This window comes from Setaria viridis, chromosome 3 (assembly GCF_005286985.2).
Source record: "Setaria viridis chromosome 3, Setaria_viridis_v4.0, whole genome shotgun sequence".
Taxonomy (NCBI): domain Eukaryota; kingdom Viridiplantae; phylum Streptophyta; class Magnoliopsida; order Poales; family Poaceae; genus Setaria; species Setaria viridis.
In genome coordinates, this window is record NC_048265.2 from 23974320 (window position 1) to 23991358 (window position 17039).

The 17039-nt window shown below is 43.0% G+C and overlaps 2 protein-coding genes across 2 annotated transcripts; both read right to left on the minus strand.

The window, feature by feature from the left end:
* Window positions 1-342: 342 nt before the first annotated feature.
* On the minus strand, window positions 343-3947 carry LOC117848600 (CAAX prenyl protease 2). Its single transcript, XM_034730061.2, has 8 exons — window positions 3532-3947; window positions 3355-3417; window positions 3058-3249; window positions 2408-2519; window positions 2123-2191; window positions 1405-1467; window positions 799-879; window positions 343-684 (listed from the first exon to the last, which is right to left on the minus strand). Exons 1-8 carry the CDS (start codon window positions 3760-3762, stop codon window positions 551-553), a joined length of 945 nt encoding a protein of 314 aa, XP_034585952.1. The 5' UTR covers window positions 3763-3947; the 3' UTR covers window positions 343-550.
* An 8741-nt stretch (window positions 3948-12688) lies between these two features.
* On the minus strand, window positions 12689-15995 carry LOC117847339 (uncharacterized). The gene is made up of 3 exons (XM_034728532.2): window positions 15700-15995; window positions 15279-15614; window positions 12689-13056 (listed from the first exon to the last, which is right to left on the minus strand). The coding sequence occupies exons 1-3, from the start codon at window positions 15779-15781 to the stop codon at window positions 12899-12901; spliced, it is 576 nt and encodes a 191-aa protein (XP_034584423.1). The 5' UTR covers window positions 15782-15995; the 3' UTR covers window positions 12689-12898.
* Window positions 15996-17039: the final 1044 nt, after the last annotated feature.

The window sequence follows — 17039 nt, forward strand, 5'->3', positions numbered from 1 at the left end:
CTATTCCCATTTCCCAATTATAACGATCGAAATTTTTGCAGTACGGATTCAGTATTTCTTTAAAGCTAACACTATAACTTTAAGGGGTGTTTGGTTGTAGATGAGATGGTGCATCATAAGCCCATTTCTCAAATTTGGTGGAATAAACTCATTCCTTATACTAGTATTTATTATTAGCTAATTAATTAGTTTGTGAGTAATGATCTGTGATTAATCAACTTTTTCCATTCTGCAACCAAACAAAAAAATTAAGGAATAAAAAGATGATGGACTACCTCATTCTTCAAATCAAACACCCTATAAGTGACTCGGCGATTTTCTCATTGGTAAGTATTTAACAAGTGATGAAATGGAATTCTTTGCAAGTCTAATCTCTTAGCCCACAACAAGGGAACAATATCTACAAAAATGTTTTACAACAACAGTATGGAACACTGAAATGAAAAATAAATGAAAAACCTGCCAGCAGTGGCTGCTATCAGCTTAGTGTTTCACTGGTTAGTAGCTGAAAGTCAGGCTCAGGATCCATTGCTCTCCATCTAGTTCTGCACTATCTCCAATTACAAAAACCATGCCAGCACCTGCAACGATCTAACCTAGTGTTGTACAGTTCAGGACTTGTTGCAGGGAAAAGGAGCCAAAAGAAACATACTGAACCAGCCAGAAATGCTACCGACGCCACTCCTGTGACAGAAAAACAACCAGGCAACATAAGAAGTTGAGCATAATTTTACACGCATTAGTATTTATTTCATTTTATTCAAAGAAAACAGGATGTATATAAATAAATATACACACCTTTTGTCCGTGGTGACGAAAAAACAGGCAAACCCATCATATTGCAAAAGACGTGAGCAACAATAGGAGACAACAGATTCCCTGTAGTTCATTTTTTAAGAAGATGAAAGTTAATTAACACTGAAAAGTTATTCAGACCATTTAAACTTGTAGTTACACCATCATCAATGTCATAAAACCAAATCGAAATTTGATTACAAGCACAATTAGGATAATCAAAGAACTTTTCAGGTTACGATCCATAAGCTTAGTTGAATGTACCAAAATATGGTTGGAAAAACAATGATGAATCAGAATTTTTGTGTCATACAGGTGTTGGTTTTCAAGCTTCTGGAATTTGGAATATCATCCTAAGACTTAACTGTTAATTGTGAAAAGTACAGTACAAATATGATTATTCAAAACAATCCGGCATGAACTAGGATGGAACGAGAATGAAAATGTCAAATGTTTTTTTGAAGGAAAAAAATGAAAATGTCAATGATAAAACATGGAAACTTCAATTCTACAACTAGAAAAGCAATTTCAGAAAGGACAGCAAGTTGATAACATCACTAACAATATACAAATGAGCAATCTAAAACACAAAAAAAGAATGAGTGGGACCTGTTCGAATGAACAAAAATGCTGCATACCACCCGAAGATTACAGTGTAGCCTAACTGGACACCTGAAGGGAAGGTAAGAAGTTAAATCAAGCTCATAAAGTGCAGAAAACAGGTGTCCACAACTGATGAAACAGAAGTAATCTACAAAACTTGATGACAAGGTTTAAGAAAGATATGTGGAGAACTAAAAGACTAATATGTTGGAAGATGCCAATTTACATGCCAAGCATACTAAAAGGTCAAAAAATGCAGGTTTCTAGCTACATAATCTGTACATGTAATAAGTCCTGATGCCTAAATTGTAACCAATCTCAATCGAGAAATTAATACTTGTGAAATGAGCGTGAGGTTGTAGCAAGAAGTATGAAGATATGAATATTAAGATGATAGGCTTAATGCCATGGTAATCCATTGCATATTGCAAACCACATAGCATGGCTCTTCACTCTTCAGGCAGGCAGTACATTGATTGTGAAAACTGGAGACCATAGTGCAACTAGTTTGAAGGTAAATTTGTATCACTGAAGAATAAAAACATTGAACTAGTATGTTGTAGTTCTCCTTGATTTCAGCAGGAACAAACATTATTTCAATATAGGTCCAAAAGTCTGTTCTGAGATTCTGACACCAATATTAAGTTAATCTAGCTCAAAAATTTTCTTCTCATACCATTGCAGGAAGGTACTAAAGGGAAAAAAAAGATGTAATGAAAAATACCTACAATCAGTAGTGACCTCATAAAATTGCATCCTTGCTGTTGTAGCTCGAACAAATGATTTAAGTGTGCTGTCAACACAAAGGTTCAGTTAATGTAAAAGAGTCCAACAACATCAACAGCAGAGAATGTATATGCAACCCCAGATGTGCAATTTTGATTTATAAACCAATTGCAAATTAGAGAAAGAAAAATCAGAAAATGTTAGGTTAAATTGGATACATGTAAGGTTGGTCTCTTCCAAATACAAAATTAGTACAACATTATAGAAATGTATAGAAATTTACCTAGACTGAAGAAGACTGGACTCAAAAAAATAATTGTAGACATTTTGAATCCACCACATAAAAGAAGTGGTATCATGCACGCCCTGAAAACCAGCTCCTCGGTAAATGGTGCCTGATCATCATCACCAAACAACATCACTGCAACTATAAAAGAGGGAATCGAAGTGTTTATTAGGTCATTCTCAATGGGAGTTTCATGAACAATAAATGAGCTGCCACATGAGCAATTTTGATGACATGGCACACTATTTATAAGGTGAGAGAAGAAAAAAGTTTCATGAGGATGAAACCATGTGTACACTGTTTCCAAGATCTTTGTGTCTTGCATATAGCCTTGGAAACAACGAAAGATGAAACTATGCATTGTGTGAGCTAGTTCATCTCTGAATTAAATACATTATTGCTTATGGCCCTCTTGGAAACATAAATATGAAACTTTGCATTGAGAATGGCCTCAGTAGTCAACTGTTAGCTGGTATAGTGGTATTTATAGTCCCACTCAGAGTCATCAATTCTTCACTTATTGCTAATTCGCTTGCCACACAAATCTTCGGCCATGCACTGGGTAATCTTAGGCCACTGGTTTACAGAATCTTATAAAAATTATAAGAAGTACAGAACGATAGTGGTGAAGGGGAAGAAGAACAGACCACTACATAGTTCCGCCACACCATTACATCATCAAGGGCGGCTTGGATCCGAAGAACAAGCCTCTGGGCGGAGCTGATCCCCGCCTCATCACCATCTCCGCCCCACGAGCTCGCAAGAGGCCAGAGTTTATTGACGAACGACCCAGCATACACTAGGGATGTAAGGAAAAGTGGAATTGCCACTGCCTGAAGCTGAAGAAGAACCAGCGTTTCAGTCCAAGCGAGAAGAATCAGAAGCTCCACATTAATGAGCGAGCTACAAAACTGCAACTTGTTTGCTGACGATAGCTCGCTTACCAAGTGATCCTTCCTAATGCCAAACACCGCGAGCATATCAGCAAAGTCGCCGAGGCTCCAGACCTGGGAGGCAAAAGGGGAGGAATACGAGAAGATGGTGGATTTGAGATTCGGTCCGGTGATCCAGAGCCAGGGTTTAGAGAGGGGTTCAGATGGGATCAGAGCAGGGGCGCTTACCCGTAGGAGCGCCGCTGTGGCGAGCGCGGAGGCGGTCGAGGCGACGGCGGCGGAGGCGAAGCGGCGGTGGAGGAAGGCGCGGAGCGAGGTCGGCGGCGGGAAGCGGAGGATGACCGTCGGGGCGTAGAGGACAGCGACGTAGGATACGGCCATGGCGGCGCACGCCGCCACCGCCGCGGCTCCGGGTATCGCCGGCGGCGAGGCGGGGCGGAGACCCGCCGGCGAAGCCATGTTACTGCGGTGGAGTGGGCGTCACTCGAGGTTGTTCATTGGCTCCTAGATTCAAGAGGAGGAAGAGGTGAGGGGATGGGGCGGTGGAGCGAGGAAAAGGACGCCGGCGCCGGAGGGGGAGGACGGAAGAGGGTGAGCAACGGCGGCTGCAGGCCTGGAGTGACTCGAAGTGGCGAAACTGCGAAAGGTAGGTACCATATGGGACAAAGGGAATGTGCCGGAATTTTTTTAAAAAAAACAGAGAAAGGGAAAAATGAGCTGCTCAATGTTTGGATGGGCCGTGAGTCCGTGACAGTGTGACATTGGCCCAATTATTTTAAAGCGCTGGCCCTTAAACTGAGTTAAACAGTTATTTTTGTCCTCTCAAAAAAGTTATTTTTGTGCCACTGCACATTCAGTCAATAACGAACTCGGATCACAAAGGCCTTGCGTGTTTGCATCCAACAACCTTTTTCGCAGGAACTACGACCGTACCCATGCGTTACTACAGGCAACAAATATTTATATTGCACTACATTGAACATTTGATGTATCGAAGAAAGTGGTTAAAGATCCCTCCCAATTCATACAAAGCCAGCAATTACCACTTCAGTATAAGGACATAGATCAACCAATTACATGTGGCTTATAAGGACATAGATCAACCAATTACATGTGGTTCACTGGCATCAAGAAATGTGAACTGAAGGGATCACAGAAACGTACAGAGGGCACCACGAATTACAGGGAGGGCAGTGCCAATACTAAACAAAGAGCACCTCAGCCCTACCAAGGGACTCAGAATTACAAGACGTCCTGTTAAGCCGAGCCGCTAAGTATCAATTTCACAATTTACATGAGAGAGAGAGAGAGAGAGAGAGAGAGGAAAGAAATCCTAGGTGAATCTCCTAGGCCGAAGACCAAAAAATCTTGTAGAACTCAAGCTGATGAATTGGAGAATAGCTTCAAAAGATTGTTCAGAGCTTCTGGGTAAAACTTTCTAGCAAAAAGGTAGCAAGGTCTTTTAGTTCCTTTCCACATACATGGGATCAGCGTCACAACTTTCTGCAATGGAGACGAAAAAATACATTAACATTCATACACATGCTACAACACATCATTTTTTTCAACTAAGAATTATTCGAGTGAGACATTCTTCAGCATGCCAGCTAGTGGTTGGAAAGTGTCTTAACATGTATCAGAAAAGAGTTTACATGCATGTACTTAAAAATAGGTCACAGTTACCTCGCTTAACTATCCAAAACTAAGATCAAGACTGATACCCGCAAGGCACACAAGAAAGAAAAATACTTTCAAGTGTTTTCAGATAAGTACGGTACAATGTAACACAATAACCACGACCAAATCCCAGCAACGAAGTAATAGCAAATTCCTAAGTTGTGCTTGGGGGACAAGGAGGAAATATGCTTACCTTATCATCACTTGTAATGTGGAAATTCTCATTGACAGACTGCAAAAGTTAAAGCAAACAAATTGATCAGTATGAAACACAAAGACGACAAGTGGCAAAAAAATATTTTTTCCATTTAGCAAGATAAAAACACACCGTTATGTTCTTTAAGAGTTCATAGGTAACATCTGCAGCTCTATATGACCTTGGATGCCATTTTCCCTCGGACCAATCTACATGAGTCACCGACCAGTTAGCAATTCCACCAGGATGTACCATATGAAGATTAAAGCCCAACTATATAAAAAGGAGTAGCAAGGGACCAAGAATAAAGCAAAGATAAAATATCAGTTCAAAAGAATTATTGACACTGAAGAGGGTTGGCAAATAATGCTCATCAGCAATACAGTTGCGTCCCTCTGCTGGCTGCAAATCACAAAAGCAAAGCATTTCTTAGCTAAAACCAAGTTTTAAGAAACCATGAATTGTTCTAATAAGGTTAAATAAACCCATGATCATTGGTTCTGGAAACAGCTATTATGTAGCATGGTCATAATGCTGACAGACTGTCATGTGAATATTTGTATGAGATGTAATGTAACATGCTCAAGCTGTCAGTTATAAATCAAGCCTGTGTGCTGTAGTCGCACACTGACAAAACAAATAAAAAGGATTTGACTCCCCATTTGACTTATGAGGTTTATGGCCTGACACAGTTGGAACTATGGAACACAAGTCTTTTCCCGAATTTTCCTAATTTGCAAATGTCTCAAAAATCAAGATTAAGATGAATAAGATACCATTTCATCAACCAACAGAACACATAAATGCTGGTAAGTAAAGTAATTAAATCATAGGAACCAAGATTCAGATTTTGCACAATTCAATAATGATGTGAGAAGGCAAGCTCAGCTATACATCATATATGACAAGAGGTACAAAAGCACACAATTTGGTGTAGCAACTGGAAATCCCCATGACACCAGTGATGTTGCACTGATTAAGAAAATATTAAAGCATATGGCACATCCAAATGCCAATTGATCTGGAGACACTGGAAATCCCCGTGATACCAGTGACGTTACACTGATAAAAGAATTTTCAAAGCATACCACACATCTAAATGCCAAATAACCCTGTTAATTCAGTTGCCAACAGGTAGTACAACGGAACAACCATTCTCTCAATATGAAACTTAAGGTGCAGCACCCATATGACACATCGAGAAGGAGGGAGCGGACGGCCGATGGGAGAGAAGGAAGGGCTGCGCGGGTTGTGGGGAGGATGCGGATGCTGGAGGAAGGATCGCAGGCCTGCCGTGCTTTGGGCCTCGAGTGGACGCCTAAAATCGACCGCAGCGAGGGTCACGGGGCGAGGGGCGATTGACGGACCGTAAAAGCTGTAATAAGTGCCATTTGAGGTATTACAGTGACTATGAGAATTTAGAAAGAAATCCAAAAGAAAAAGAAAGGAATTTGGCAAAAATTCCAAATTCGGCCAAATTTTGACCGAAATTTGAATTTCAAATTTGAAATTCAGAAAAATGTGACAAACATAGGGGATACAAGTGTAGGAGCATTTAGAATTAAGGGACCAAAAAGTTGGAACCAAATCAGTGCTAATGATCTCAAAGAATCAGAAAAAGGAAAAGAAGAATGACGTCTACTGTTCACCATCCGAAAACAGCAAGTCCATTAAACAGCAGCAGAGTCTGTTTTCAAAATTTAATTCTGGAGAATTTTTCAACTAAGTGCACCAGGACAACTACACTACATTGAAATATGAACTTTGGACTACAATAATCATGTGTTGTTGGCCAGGAACAGTAAAAGGAAGGAAGTCAAACTCGAGCTCAAAGTCAGCACAAAATCACAAATTGACTGAAACTCTGAATTTTACTAAGTCTGAACAGCAGCCGGACATCAACTTTGGGATTAAATTCAGAGCAATGTAGCTAAAAGAGGGTACTTGTTCATGAGCAAAATGGAACATTGGGACAATATAGAACATGTTTGAGGAGAAGTTGGACTGAAGGCAGAAGAATTAGACCACGAAATCGAGTCATCAAGTGAGATCCATGACACTGACGATAACTGACGAAACTGAATAATGGTTTCAGTCGAAATTCAGAAGAACCCGAGAAAACAAATCCAAATTCAATCAAATTTGATGTTTATCTCGAGCCAACGCCAAAATAAAAGATGACGGTCTTGAGATTATCTTCAACTTCTGTTAAAGCACGGGAGGCCGTCGGATTGAGGATCGACCATCAGTCGCTTCTGAAGATCACGGGCGCCAGAAGAACGGTGACTGAGCATCAGGACGTGTCGCCGCCGCCGCTTCCGATAGCTCGCCAGCACGACGACTAGGCCACCTCCTCACCACGCAAGCCTAGGGGTAGACCACGGTGGCAGCCATGCGCGCGGTAAACCGTTCATATACTTACTGCTCCCGCGCCGCCGTTTCACCATCTTCTTTTTACCGCCGCCCGCTCTCTTCTGTCCAAGCACCGCCGCCGAGCAAAATTCCACCACCTCCCCGCAGCTCCCGTCGATTCCTCTCGCCCACTCCTCCACAGACACCCCAGCTACACCCCGAGCCAGTCGTTGTCCCACATCCTTGCCGGGATAGCCGTGCTCGCCGCCGCTTCTGTCCGCCGCCGTCGCGCCCCCCGCTCACGGTGAGAACCACCTTACGCTGCCTTTCTTCCTTCTTGAGTAGTCGTAGTCGAGTCCTTAGGGTCCTAGGATGGAGTAGAAGCAGTCGTTTGAGTCGGTTAAGCTGTTGTCGTAAGAAGCCACGGCCGGCCGAAGGAGTCGCCGCCCGTCGCCGTGGAGGGGATGGCTCCGGCCATCTCCCGGGGAGCTGTTGCCGCGCACGAGGTCGTGTAGGTCTAGGGTTGGTGTCGCGACCTAGTCCCGCCGCCGGGAGGGCGCCGGCCGGCGAGCCGCGCCGCCCCCTGTCGCGGACACGTTTTGGCGGGAGGTAGAAGAAAACGCTGGGCGCTCGGGCCCGCGCGTCAGAGAGAAGAGAGGGAGAAGGAGCAGGCCGAAGCGGTGCGGTCGGTTGCTGGGCCGCGACGCGTTGGAGGCCCAATAGCAGCGCGCGCGCGGTTCGGTCGAAAAAGAAAAGAAGGCCGGAGCAGTTCTTGGGCTGGTGTTGCGGAGGCCCAGGGAGTCACGCGTGCGAGCGATAGAAAAAGAAAAGGGCCGAAGGCCCAGTGGAGCTGGCCGGTTTTCACAGAGAAGAAGAAAAAGAAAGAAGGCCGTTGGGCCGGAGCTGGGCCGCAGAAAAAGAGAGAAAAAGAAAAATCGGCCCGCGGGGCCCGTCGGGAGGAAAAGAAGAACCGGCAGGTAGAAGTGAATAGGAAGGTGGGGTCCGCGCCGTAGGGCCAGCGGTTCGTGAGAGAGGGTAGAGAATGGGTGAGTGAGAAAAGTTTTCGGGCGATTTTCGGGGAAAATTAGATTTCCTTTAGTATTTTAATCCGTTTAAATTCGTTTTACACCATTTTAATCACAGAAATTTGTAGAAGTGTCCAACATTAGTGAAACCAATTTTGTTAGGCTTATTTTATTTTCCTTTATGCATTAAAATTTTCACACCCTAGGAAAATAATAAAAATTCGAGTATTTATTTAATGCCTTCCTTTAAGGTAATTAAATAAATACTTAATATTTATAAAATTTATAAAATATGAATAATACTTTATCAATCACAAATAATTCTTAAACCATAGGGGATTAGATTTTTCAAGTTAGAAAATATTTACCACTTTATCAAAAATATTAAAAGAAAAAGCTATAGAAAGGGTTAAATAAGAAAACTAAAAGTATAGGTAAATCTTTTTAGATTTTATGTGTTTGGCTTGCAACTTTATCATGATAAGTCGTATAGTCCTTGTTGGCTTGCAACTTTATCATGAAGGAAAGTTGTATAGTCTGTTATTCAAAAAGTTTGCATTCTAACCCCTGCATGTATATCTGCCGTAGATCCAGAAGCACCGGAAGAAGATTACTGGGAATTTTCAGAAGGACCCTTGGAGTCCGACGAAGTGTTTGAATTTGTTCCCTGTGAAGCAAATCCGTCGGCTTCTACTAATCTTTTTAACAATCAAGGCAAGCCCCGGTGCATTTATACCTATCTATTTTGGAGTCGTTATTTCATGTGACTAGTTATAGGTTATTTGTTTATTGCATGCACTAAGTCTAGGAGTTGGATGAAACCTATTCTTGTGTATGATCATGCCTTGATTTAAGGACATCTTTGCCACTTGTTCAAATCCTAGAAACTACCCAAGTCTAGAATTGCTTACTTGCCTACATGCGTAGTTTACCAACCTTAAGGAAAACTCTTAAGTCATACATGATGCTTATAAAGGATAGTCTGGAATATGAAACGGACAGAAGCTAGAGATGTAGTTCTGTCTGCTAGATTAATCTGGTTAAGGCCCGATTCATGTCTTAACTTTTGATCAAGTGATTAACATCTGATCACTTACTGGGTATGGGACCAGTAAAGCCCAGTAGATTAGTAAATTCTATGATCAGGAATGCTTCGTACCCGCGCTTGACGTGCTGGAGATTGGCAGGGGTGTAGCCTGAAACTCACATGGAGATCAGGCCAGACGTGGGGTCCCATGTGGGGGTGCATCCCTAGGTCCGGGTAGTTGTATTCCTAATCATTGACTTTGCTAATCGAGAGGTTGTTAGTACGACCTGGACAGTCGTATAATGCTGGTGATGGGGGTACTCTCCTGCAGGATGTAATTTGATCCGGATCGCCGCAATTCTCGGTTATGAATGCACTTGATCGCTGTTAAGCATCGTAGTATAAACTCATGCGATATAAAATCTCCTGTTGCCAAGTACTGTATGATTTAACCGCTATGAATGCTTTTACTTCTGTTATCATCTAGAATGGTTAGGTAATGACTTAACTAAAATAAAAGATAAAACTAAGGTCTCACTCGTAGTAAGCTTTTTCAGCAAAAATTATGTCAACCAAGCACACCCAAAGGCTGACATGCATTCCAAAGAAAAACTATTATATTGGTTAGTCGGGTAAGACTTGCTGAGTACCCCGTACTCAGGGTTTGCCCCTTGTGGTTATCTTTCAGAAGCTCCACAGGAGGCTACCGAGGAGGAGACCCCGAAGCCCTAGGGTATTGACCTGAGTCTCACAATACCCTAGAAAACAGTTTATCGACGCATCTTCTCCTGAACTATTTATGTTTAATCTTAGAGCTTGTCTAACACTGCATTACTAAGTTTGCCTCAACTTATGTTTTGTAATAACTCGTACCTCCTATTTATGTATGTAAAAATGTAATGTTTGTTGATATTATCCCATCGCGGATATTATCCTGATGTATGGTGATGAGACACGCCGTGGATTCTTTGAGGAGTCCCAGGGACACTCGACGGACTACCGGACTTATGCTGTTTTAGGTGCGTTTCGAATAATTGCCGTTCCAACGGCGATTAGGCGCACTTAAACCAGCTTAAGTTGGGCGGTTCCGCCACAAAAACGTCGCCTCTTTGGTGAGATATTTGGTCTTTTAGCTGTAGAGATAGAGATAGAGATAGAGATAGAAAAAAGAGTTCATCCTTTCACCAGTCATAAGGAAGATAGGCGCCTCCAATTTGCTTGGACCCACGTTTTGGTAAAGTGGTAAAACATCTTCAACCAATCTCTCAAATTTGAATTCTTACATCTATTTCATCCACATTCCAAACCCCTACTTCTCTACGGACTCCAACTTATCTCTCATATGTGTCTCTCTATTTTCCACTCATCATCATTTTATTCATATCATGTAACTAACAAGTTAATTGTTTCATGTGAAAATGATAATGTTGTGGCTACTATTATGACTAGATTTGCAACAATTATTTTTAAATGGCTATGTTTTGAACGTGTATTTAAAAGTACAAATTTAAAGAAAATATGAGGCACATTAATAAGAAAATAAAAGGTGCATGATCGTGAAATTGCATATAGAACATCCGAAATGAATTTACAAAACTCTCTTTCACATCTCCATTTATCTCTGCTTCTCATGATGTCATCATTCTTCTCTCCCTCTGCCCAGGCCGCATAAGCAGCCAGCTACGCTACCGACAATCGCAGTCCCTCCCCCTCCCCATCTCTTCTCTCCCTCCATCCTCTCCATAGATGCTGGGCCGGTGCAGGACCGCACCAGGGCGGCAGGGCGTTAAGTTGTGGCGATGCACGGCCGGCTAGATTCGCTAGTACCCACTCATTTCTTTCTTTACTCAATTCCACTCCAGAGATGGGATAGCGTGAATCCAGGCAGTTAGTGGCATGAGCGGATGAGGACTCGTGTAGGCTTGTAGGAGGTCCCACATGTGAGAGCTCAGGCGATGGATGAGAGTTGGGGTTCGAGCCTTCGAGGGCTTGTTTGGAGACTGTTTTTTCCGTCTGGAACCTCAGAAGAAGGGTAAGGGCTGGGATGGGGAGTCGGTTGGAATTGCTCTAAGTTGGTAGCGAGAAAAATACTCCATGGTAGCTCAAAGCTCATGCTTAGCCTTCTTACCTAGCCATACATAAAACACACGAGTGTTGTTTAGATAGCGGGGAAAAGCGGACTGGAATTCGAAACATGGAGGTGATGACAATGTCTTCCTTGTTTGAATTGAGGGAATAATGGGACAAGAAACCTAGACTTGGATTGGGGGAGAGTCTTTTCCCACCAATCCAAACCTAAACTTCCAATGCCACACCATTAGAAGCTAACCATTCTAGGAGTACGGAGTATATGAGAATTTAGCGGTTAGAGGCTTGCCCTCTACAAGTTTCACACTCCGGCCAATAACCTCTAGTTCCAAAGAAGAAAATTGGGCGAAAACAGAAGATATCCTTTTTAAATGTGGTGAAGAAAATAGGGGAAAGTAGAGGATCCCTTTTCAAAGGTGGTGCTCGCTGCGAGCATCATTTTGTGCTGCAATATTTGTTTATGGTAACAGTTCTGGTTCCGTGATAGAGAGCATGTGGGGAGCTGCCCAAGTGTGCTCTTTGTTATGTTTATTATAGTGGAACGTGCTCATCGAGCTTCGAGTTCTAAACTCAGTATTCACATTTTTCTGGATCACAAATTAATGACATTATTATTTTAGTGATACTGTGGTAGGTGATGTGTAATTTGATAGAGAGATATATTTGGTGACTTCATCAATACTCCATCAGGCTGGCTCCAGTCTCTCGAATATGCTCAAAGGTAGAATGTGGGTGCATTTAAGTGAAAAGTAATTCCACACCTAGCTATCCACATTGTGTGCACGGTTCGAGTCACTAGATCACATGATTTTCATGCATAAAAAAAGGGATGCATGTGTGCACGCACATGCAAGTTTCGGCAAAGTCTTTATGCCAAGTGTCCGATGTTCAAGTATGGCACTAAACTATGCATGCTAATTTCTACGAAATTTACATTGGATGAGTGGGCATGCATACTCTCGCAGGTTTATAATAATCAAAATGAAGGGAAAGAAAATGAAAACGCAATCCAAAGCCTCATACAAAATCAATTCCTTATCAATTCACTAGCCAACACGTCAACAAAATAAATGTGCAAAGAAGCAAGATCTGAGAAAGGAGGAAGTAATCTTGAAGTATTACAATAATGCATGTTCATCACGTAAAAATGTTACAGCTCTCCAATCCGCGAGCTATGGTGTAAGAAATTTATCTATATAAATCAATAACAACATGGATTCAAAGGTCCAATTAAGCTGACTCTGAAGGCGCCGGCGCCGGTGAAGGAGCAGCAGCATCCAACCGCACCGTGGTGGAAGCACCATGTGCCTCACCGGAGCTCTGGAGCTGTGCCATGGCACGGCGAGGGTTCGCACGGTGTACCTCGCACAATTCTGAAAAAGCTACGCCTGCCGTTGCAAATATAGCATAGTACATGAGTCAATTAGTCAGCAATTCAGCATGCATAAACCAATACTATGCATTATTACTTACCAAGTAATATTAAGCACAAAATTAACTAACTATGCACAAACCTTATCATATACTACAGTGTACTCCACTTGCAGCAATTTGCTTATTTTTCCCTCAAAACTAACTAATGTTTGCATTTTTTTCTCAATAACAGGGACGGCAGGAGAACATTTCAATATTCATTCGTCTAAATTTTAGTAGCATCTAATAGCATTTTTTGTAATGTGATGACTATCCTGCACTGTCTGGCGAGCAGAGGATAAGAACGATGACCCCACTCCCATGATCAAATAAATGACGGCGGCTAGCCAAGTACTCCCTTCGTTCTTAAATATATGACGCCGTTGATTTTTTACTTCAACCTTGACCAATAATATTTATTGAACGAGTTAGTTAACTAAAATAAAATGTGTATCATTAGGTCTATTGTTAAATATACTTTAAATTTAACTTGTAGATTTGTCTATTTGCAAAAAAATTTGTAGAAAAGACGAATAGTCAAACAAATGAAAAAAAAAGTCAACGGGAACGGAGGGAGTACTTCCGGAGACAAACTGGCACACCGGGCCTCTGTTTCGAACACGAAATCTTATTTCCCTTCTAGGAGTACCACCATTCATCGCAAATTCGTCGTTTGTATCGCCACCGGACTCACAAAGCCGGCCGGCCAGAACACGCAGACTTGGTCGAAGCAGACGGCCTCGCGTCCGACAACCACACGGAGCAGAAGCCCGGAGGAAGCAAGAGGTTGCACCAAATGTCAGCTTCAAACATATGAGACGACGCAAAGGCATCCGATGAGAAAGATGCCCTGTTATTGGGTCGATCGTCTGAGTTGACGTGATCCCATCGATCGATCTGCCCCCAAACTGGCCTATAATACCAGGCTCCACGCACACACCAAACCGCGCTTCCCTTCACTTAAACTACTGCAGGTTTCGATCGGGACGAACCACCGGCGAAAATGGGCGACAACCGCAAGACGTCGTGGCCGGAGGTGGAGGGGCTGCCGGCCGAGGTGGCGAAGCAGAAGATCCTGGCCGACCGGGCGGACGTGAAGGTGGTCGTCCTGCCTGACGGCTCCTTCGTGACCACCGATTTCGACATCAAGCGCGTCCGCGTCTTCGTCGACAGGGCTGGCATCGTGGCCAAGGTTCCCAAGGTCGGCTAAGGGCTCATGGAGTATGTATGGTGAGGACGAATTTGTGATCAATAATGCCAGTTGTTACCGCGAGCAACGTGTTGTTGGGTGATGTTTGTTACTTCAGTTTTCATTAAGTGTCCTCGTGATGGAGTGGATTGTTAATATGTGAGTGATGCCTGTTCTATTTTATATTCCGACCTCTTCCAAATTATTGGTCATTTTAGTTCTCTCGATAGGTTAAACTTGTCTAACAAGCTTAACTGAATCTATAGAACAAAATAGCAATATTAATGATGCCAAGTTAATTTCATTAAATAATTTATAGAGAAATTATATAAAACAAAATGACCATATTCATAATCGTTTTACCTGATCTAAAGAAAAACTGAAGCAGTTTTCTTATAAAGTTTAAACCTTTATTACCTTGAGAAACATCTGTATAAAATTTCCTTCAAAAAAGCATCTGTATAAAATCCATGACCTGATTCGATTTATGTCATGAGAAATGAAAATGAAAAATACTTGAAATTATGTAAATGTCGAAAAGTTCTTTTGGTACTTAAATTTCATGACTAGATTTTATTTGACTTGGTACTTAATCACTAATTGGTTAAGCTAATCAGTATAATCCTTGAGGGTTTCTTTTTCTTTTCTTCCAATTATTTAGTTCGAGCTCATTAGCTCTTCTAATCATTAATCCTTAAGGGTGGGTTTCTATGCTCCCACTTTTTATTATATGGTTATTAATGTAATGCCGTAGACACAGTTTCAAATAGACTCGTTGTCTATTGATTTAACTTGGCCTGATCTGGCCCCCATAAGTTCCACACGATACGTTTCCGGTAGTGCGTGGTTCTACCTAAAGTTTCGTTCAAACAAAAAAAAGAAAAGGCAAAAAGCAAAACTCGAAACAAAAAACAAAGAAAAGTCATTGGTCACACGCTTCGGCCTATGCGAACAAAACCCAGCGCAGAACATCCTATAACTGTAACGAACTGAGGATCGAGCGCTTACCCTCTCCGGCGGCGAGGTTGGCGTAGAGGTTGACGATGTTGGGGCACCCCTGGAGGCAGGCCGGCGAGCAGACCGCGCCGGCGACGCGCGGGTCGAGGAGGGAGTCGGAGGAGATGCCGACGGTGGCGCGGTCGACGCCGCACGCGCGCACGCAGCGGTCGGTCTCCACCGTGCCCGCGAGCCGGCCGTCCTCGACCACCACCTCCGACGTCCGGCACTGGTACGCCGTCGGCCGCCCCGCGCAGTGCGTGTTCTCCAGCACGCACCGCCGCGACGTCGACGACACGGCGAACGCGCACAGCTCCGCCGCCAGCTGCTCGCACACCACCCTCGCCCCTGCCAGGACAGTTGAAACAAAAGCCATCAGAACCTGCAGGTCATACATGCTACGATATGACCATACCGATACCGCCATGGTTACCAAGTGCGGAGGAGAGAAGAAGGGACAGGGAGAAGACGAAAGCTGCAAGCTTTGTGTGCAGGAGGAGGACGGAAGAAGCCATGGATGCTGATCGACGCTGCTCGCGCTGGGCTTAAGCCTCAGATTTCTTTACGTGTGCTCTGGGGTTAACGAGGGAAAGCTGCTCACTGCTTAGAGAAGTAGGATTGATTATATACAAACTACTAGAAGGGGGATTGGCCGTGTTTAAAACTGCCTAACACTTTGCCGAACCATTCTTCTTAAGACTTCCAACACGGCGTCAGTCAAACCCGTTGCCGTCTGTCCTTTTAATTTCTTTGGTCTTTGTTTTGCTTTTTATTAGATGTATATATGTCACAGTTCTGAATTCTAATGATATATGACCTGCTAAAAGCGTACGTACGATTTATCATGAAAAGTAGAGCAGTACTTTTTTTTTCTCTCCCCAAATGTGTGTTGGCGCGGTGGCGCCTAATTCAGTTGATCAAGGGTGCTTTCCTTCCTTTAATTAGATGTGCACACCAATTGACGTCAACAATGGAAGACAAACAAGCATTCAAAAGTACGCGCAGTGAGTGGCGTATAGAAGGCCGTGAAGAACGGGGCAGGTTCGGTCACGGGAGGAAATTTGATCGCAACTTGGCAGCAACGCGTTTCCTTCCTGTTACTTTCTCCCTCGTTTCTGTCAAGCCTCTCGATGTGACAATATGCCCAGCGGTTTTACATTTCTTTTCCTCCTGAGAATAGAAGAATCCCCAGTATAGAGTATAGACTGACCAAATAAACCGGTCAACTCGTCCATGCGTCCACGAGACCTACTGGCCGGAAAGTGAGATGAAGTCTGGACTCTGGACGTCTTTGCCTTAGACTTCACTAGGTGTGATACGGTCATTACAGTATTGGAATTATCAAAATATACTAGGTATATCCCTCACAAAAAGTAAAGGTAGTAGTGTCCATTTTTCAACTTCCTAAATATATAGGAAAATAAGTTAATTTTAACGGATAAACTTATTTTAAGATTCGTACTAATTCTGAATTATCTAAGAGCGCCTACTTCTCCTCCGCCTCCCACTCCTCCTGTTCTTCTCTCATGCGCGGCTTTGACCCGAAAACCCTTAGGTGGCGTTTGGATTGTAGGATATGGAGGGAGGGAATAGGAAGTGGGGAAGGATGGAAATCTTATCCAACGTTTGTCTCATGTTAAAAAGAAATAAGAAGGGATAGGGAAAGGGAAATGCAGACCTTATTTCTCACCAATTTATTCCCATCAGGAGGGGTGGGTTAAGATCAGGATAAGAACTTTGTAGTCGTCGCAATCGCAGCAGGACACCCTCCTC

Bases quoted from the DNA above. Each gene is read 5' to 3' on its own strand.
- LOC117848600 (XM_034730061.2), bottom strand. From the start codon at position 3,762: ATGGCTTCGCCGGCGGGTCTCCGCCCCGCCTCGCCGCCGGCGATACCC. The intron at 880-1,404 runs GTCCCACTCATT...AATGAACTACAG, and splicing joins ATTTTTGTTCATTCGAACAG to GGAATCTGTTGTCTCCTATT. The intron at 685-798 runs GTGTGTATATTT...TTTCTGTCACAG, and splicing joins TTCGTCACCACGGACAAAAG to GAGTGGCGTCGGTAGCATTT.
- LOC117847339 (XM_034728532.2), bottom strand. From the start codon at position 15,781: ATGGCTTCTTCCGTCCTCCTCCTGCACACAAAGCTTGCAGCTTTCGTC. The intron at 15,615-15,699 runs GTAACCATGGCG...CTGTCCTGGCAG, and splicing joins TCTTCTCTCCTCCGCACTTG to GGGCGAGGGTGGTGTGCGAG. The intron at 13,057-15,278 runs GTAAGCGCTCGA...TTGCAACGGCAG, and splicing joins CAACCTCGCCGCCGGAGAGG to GCGTAGCTTTTTCAGAATTG.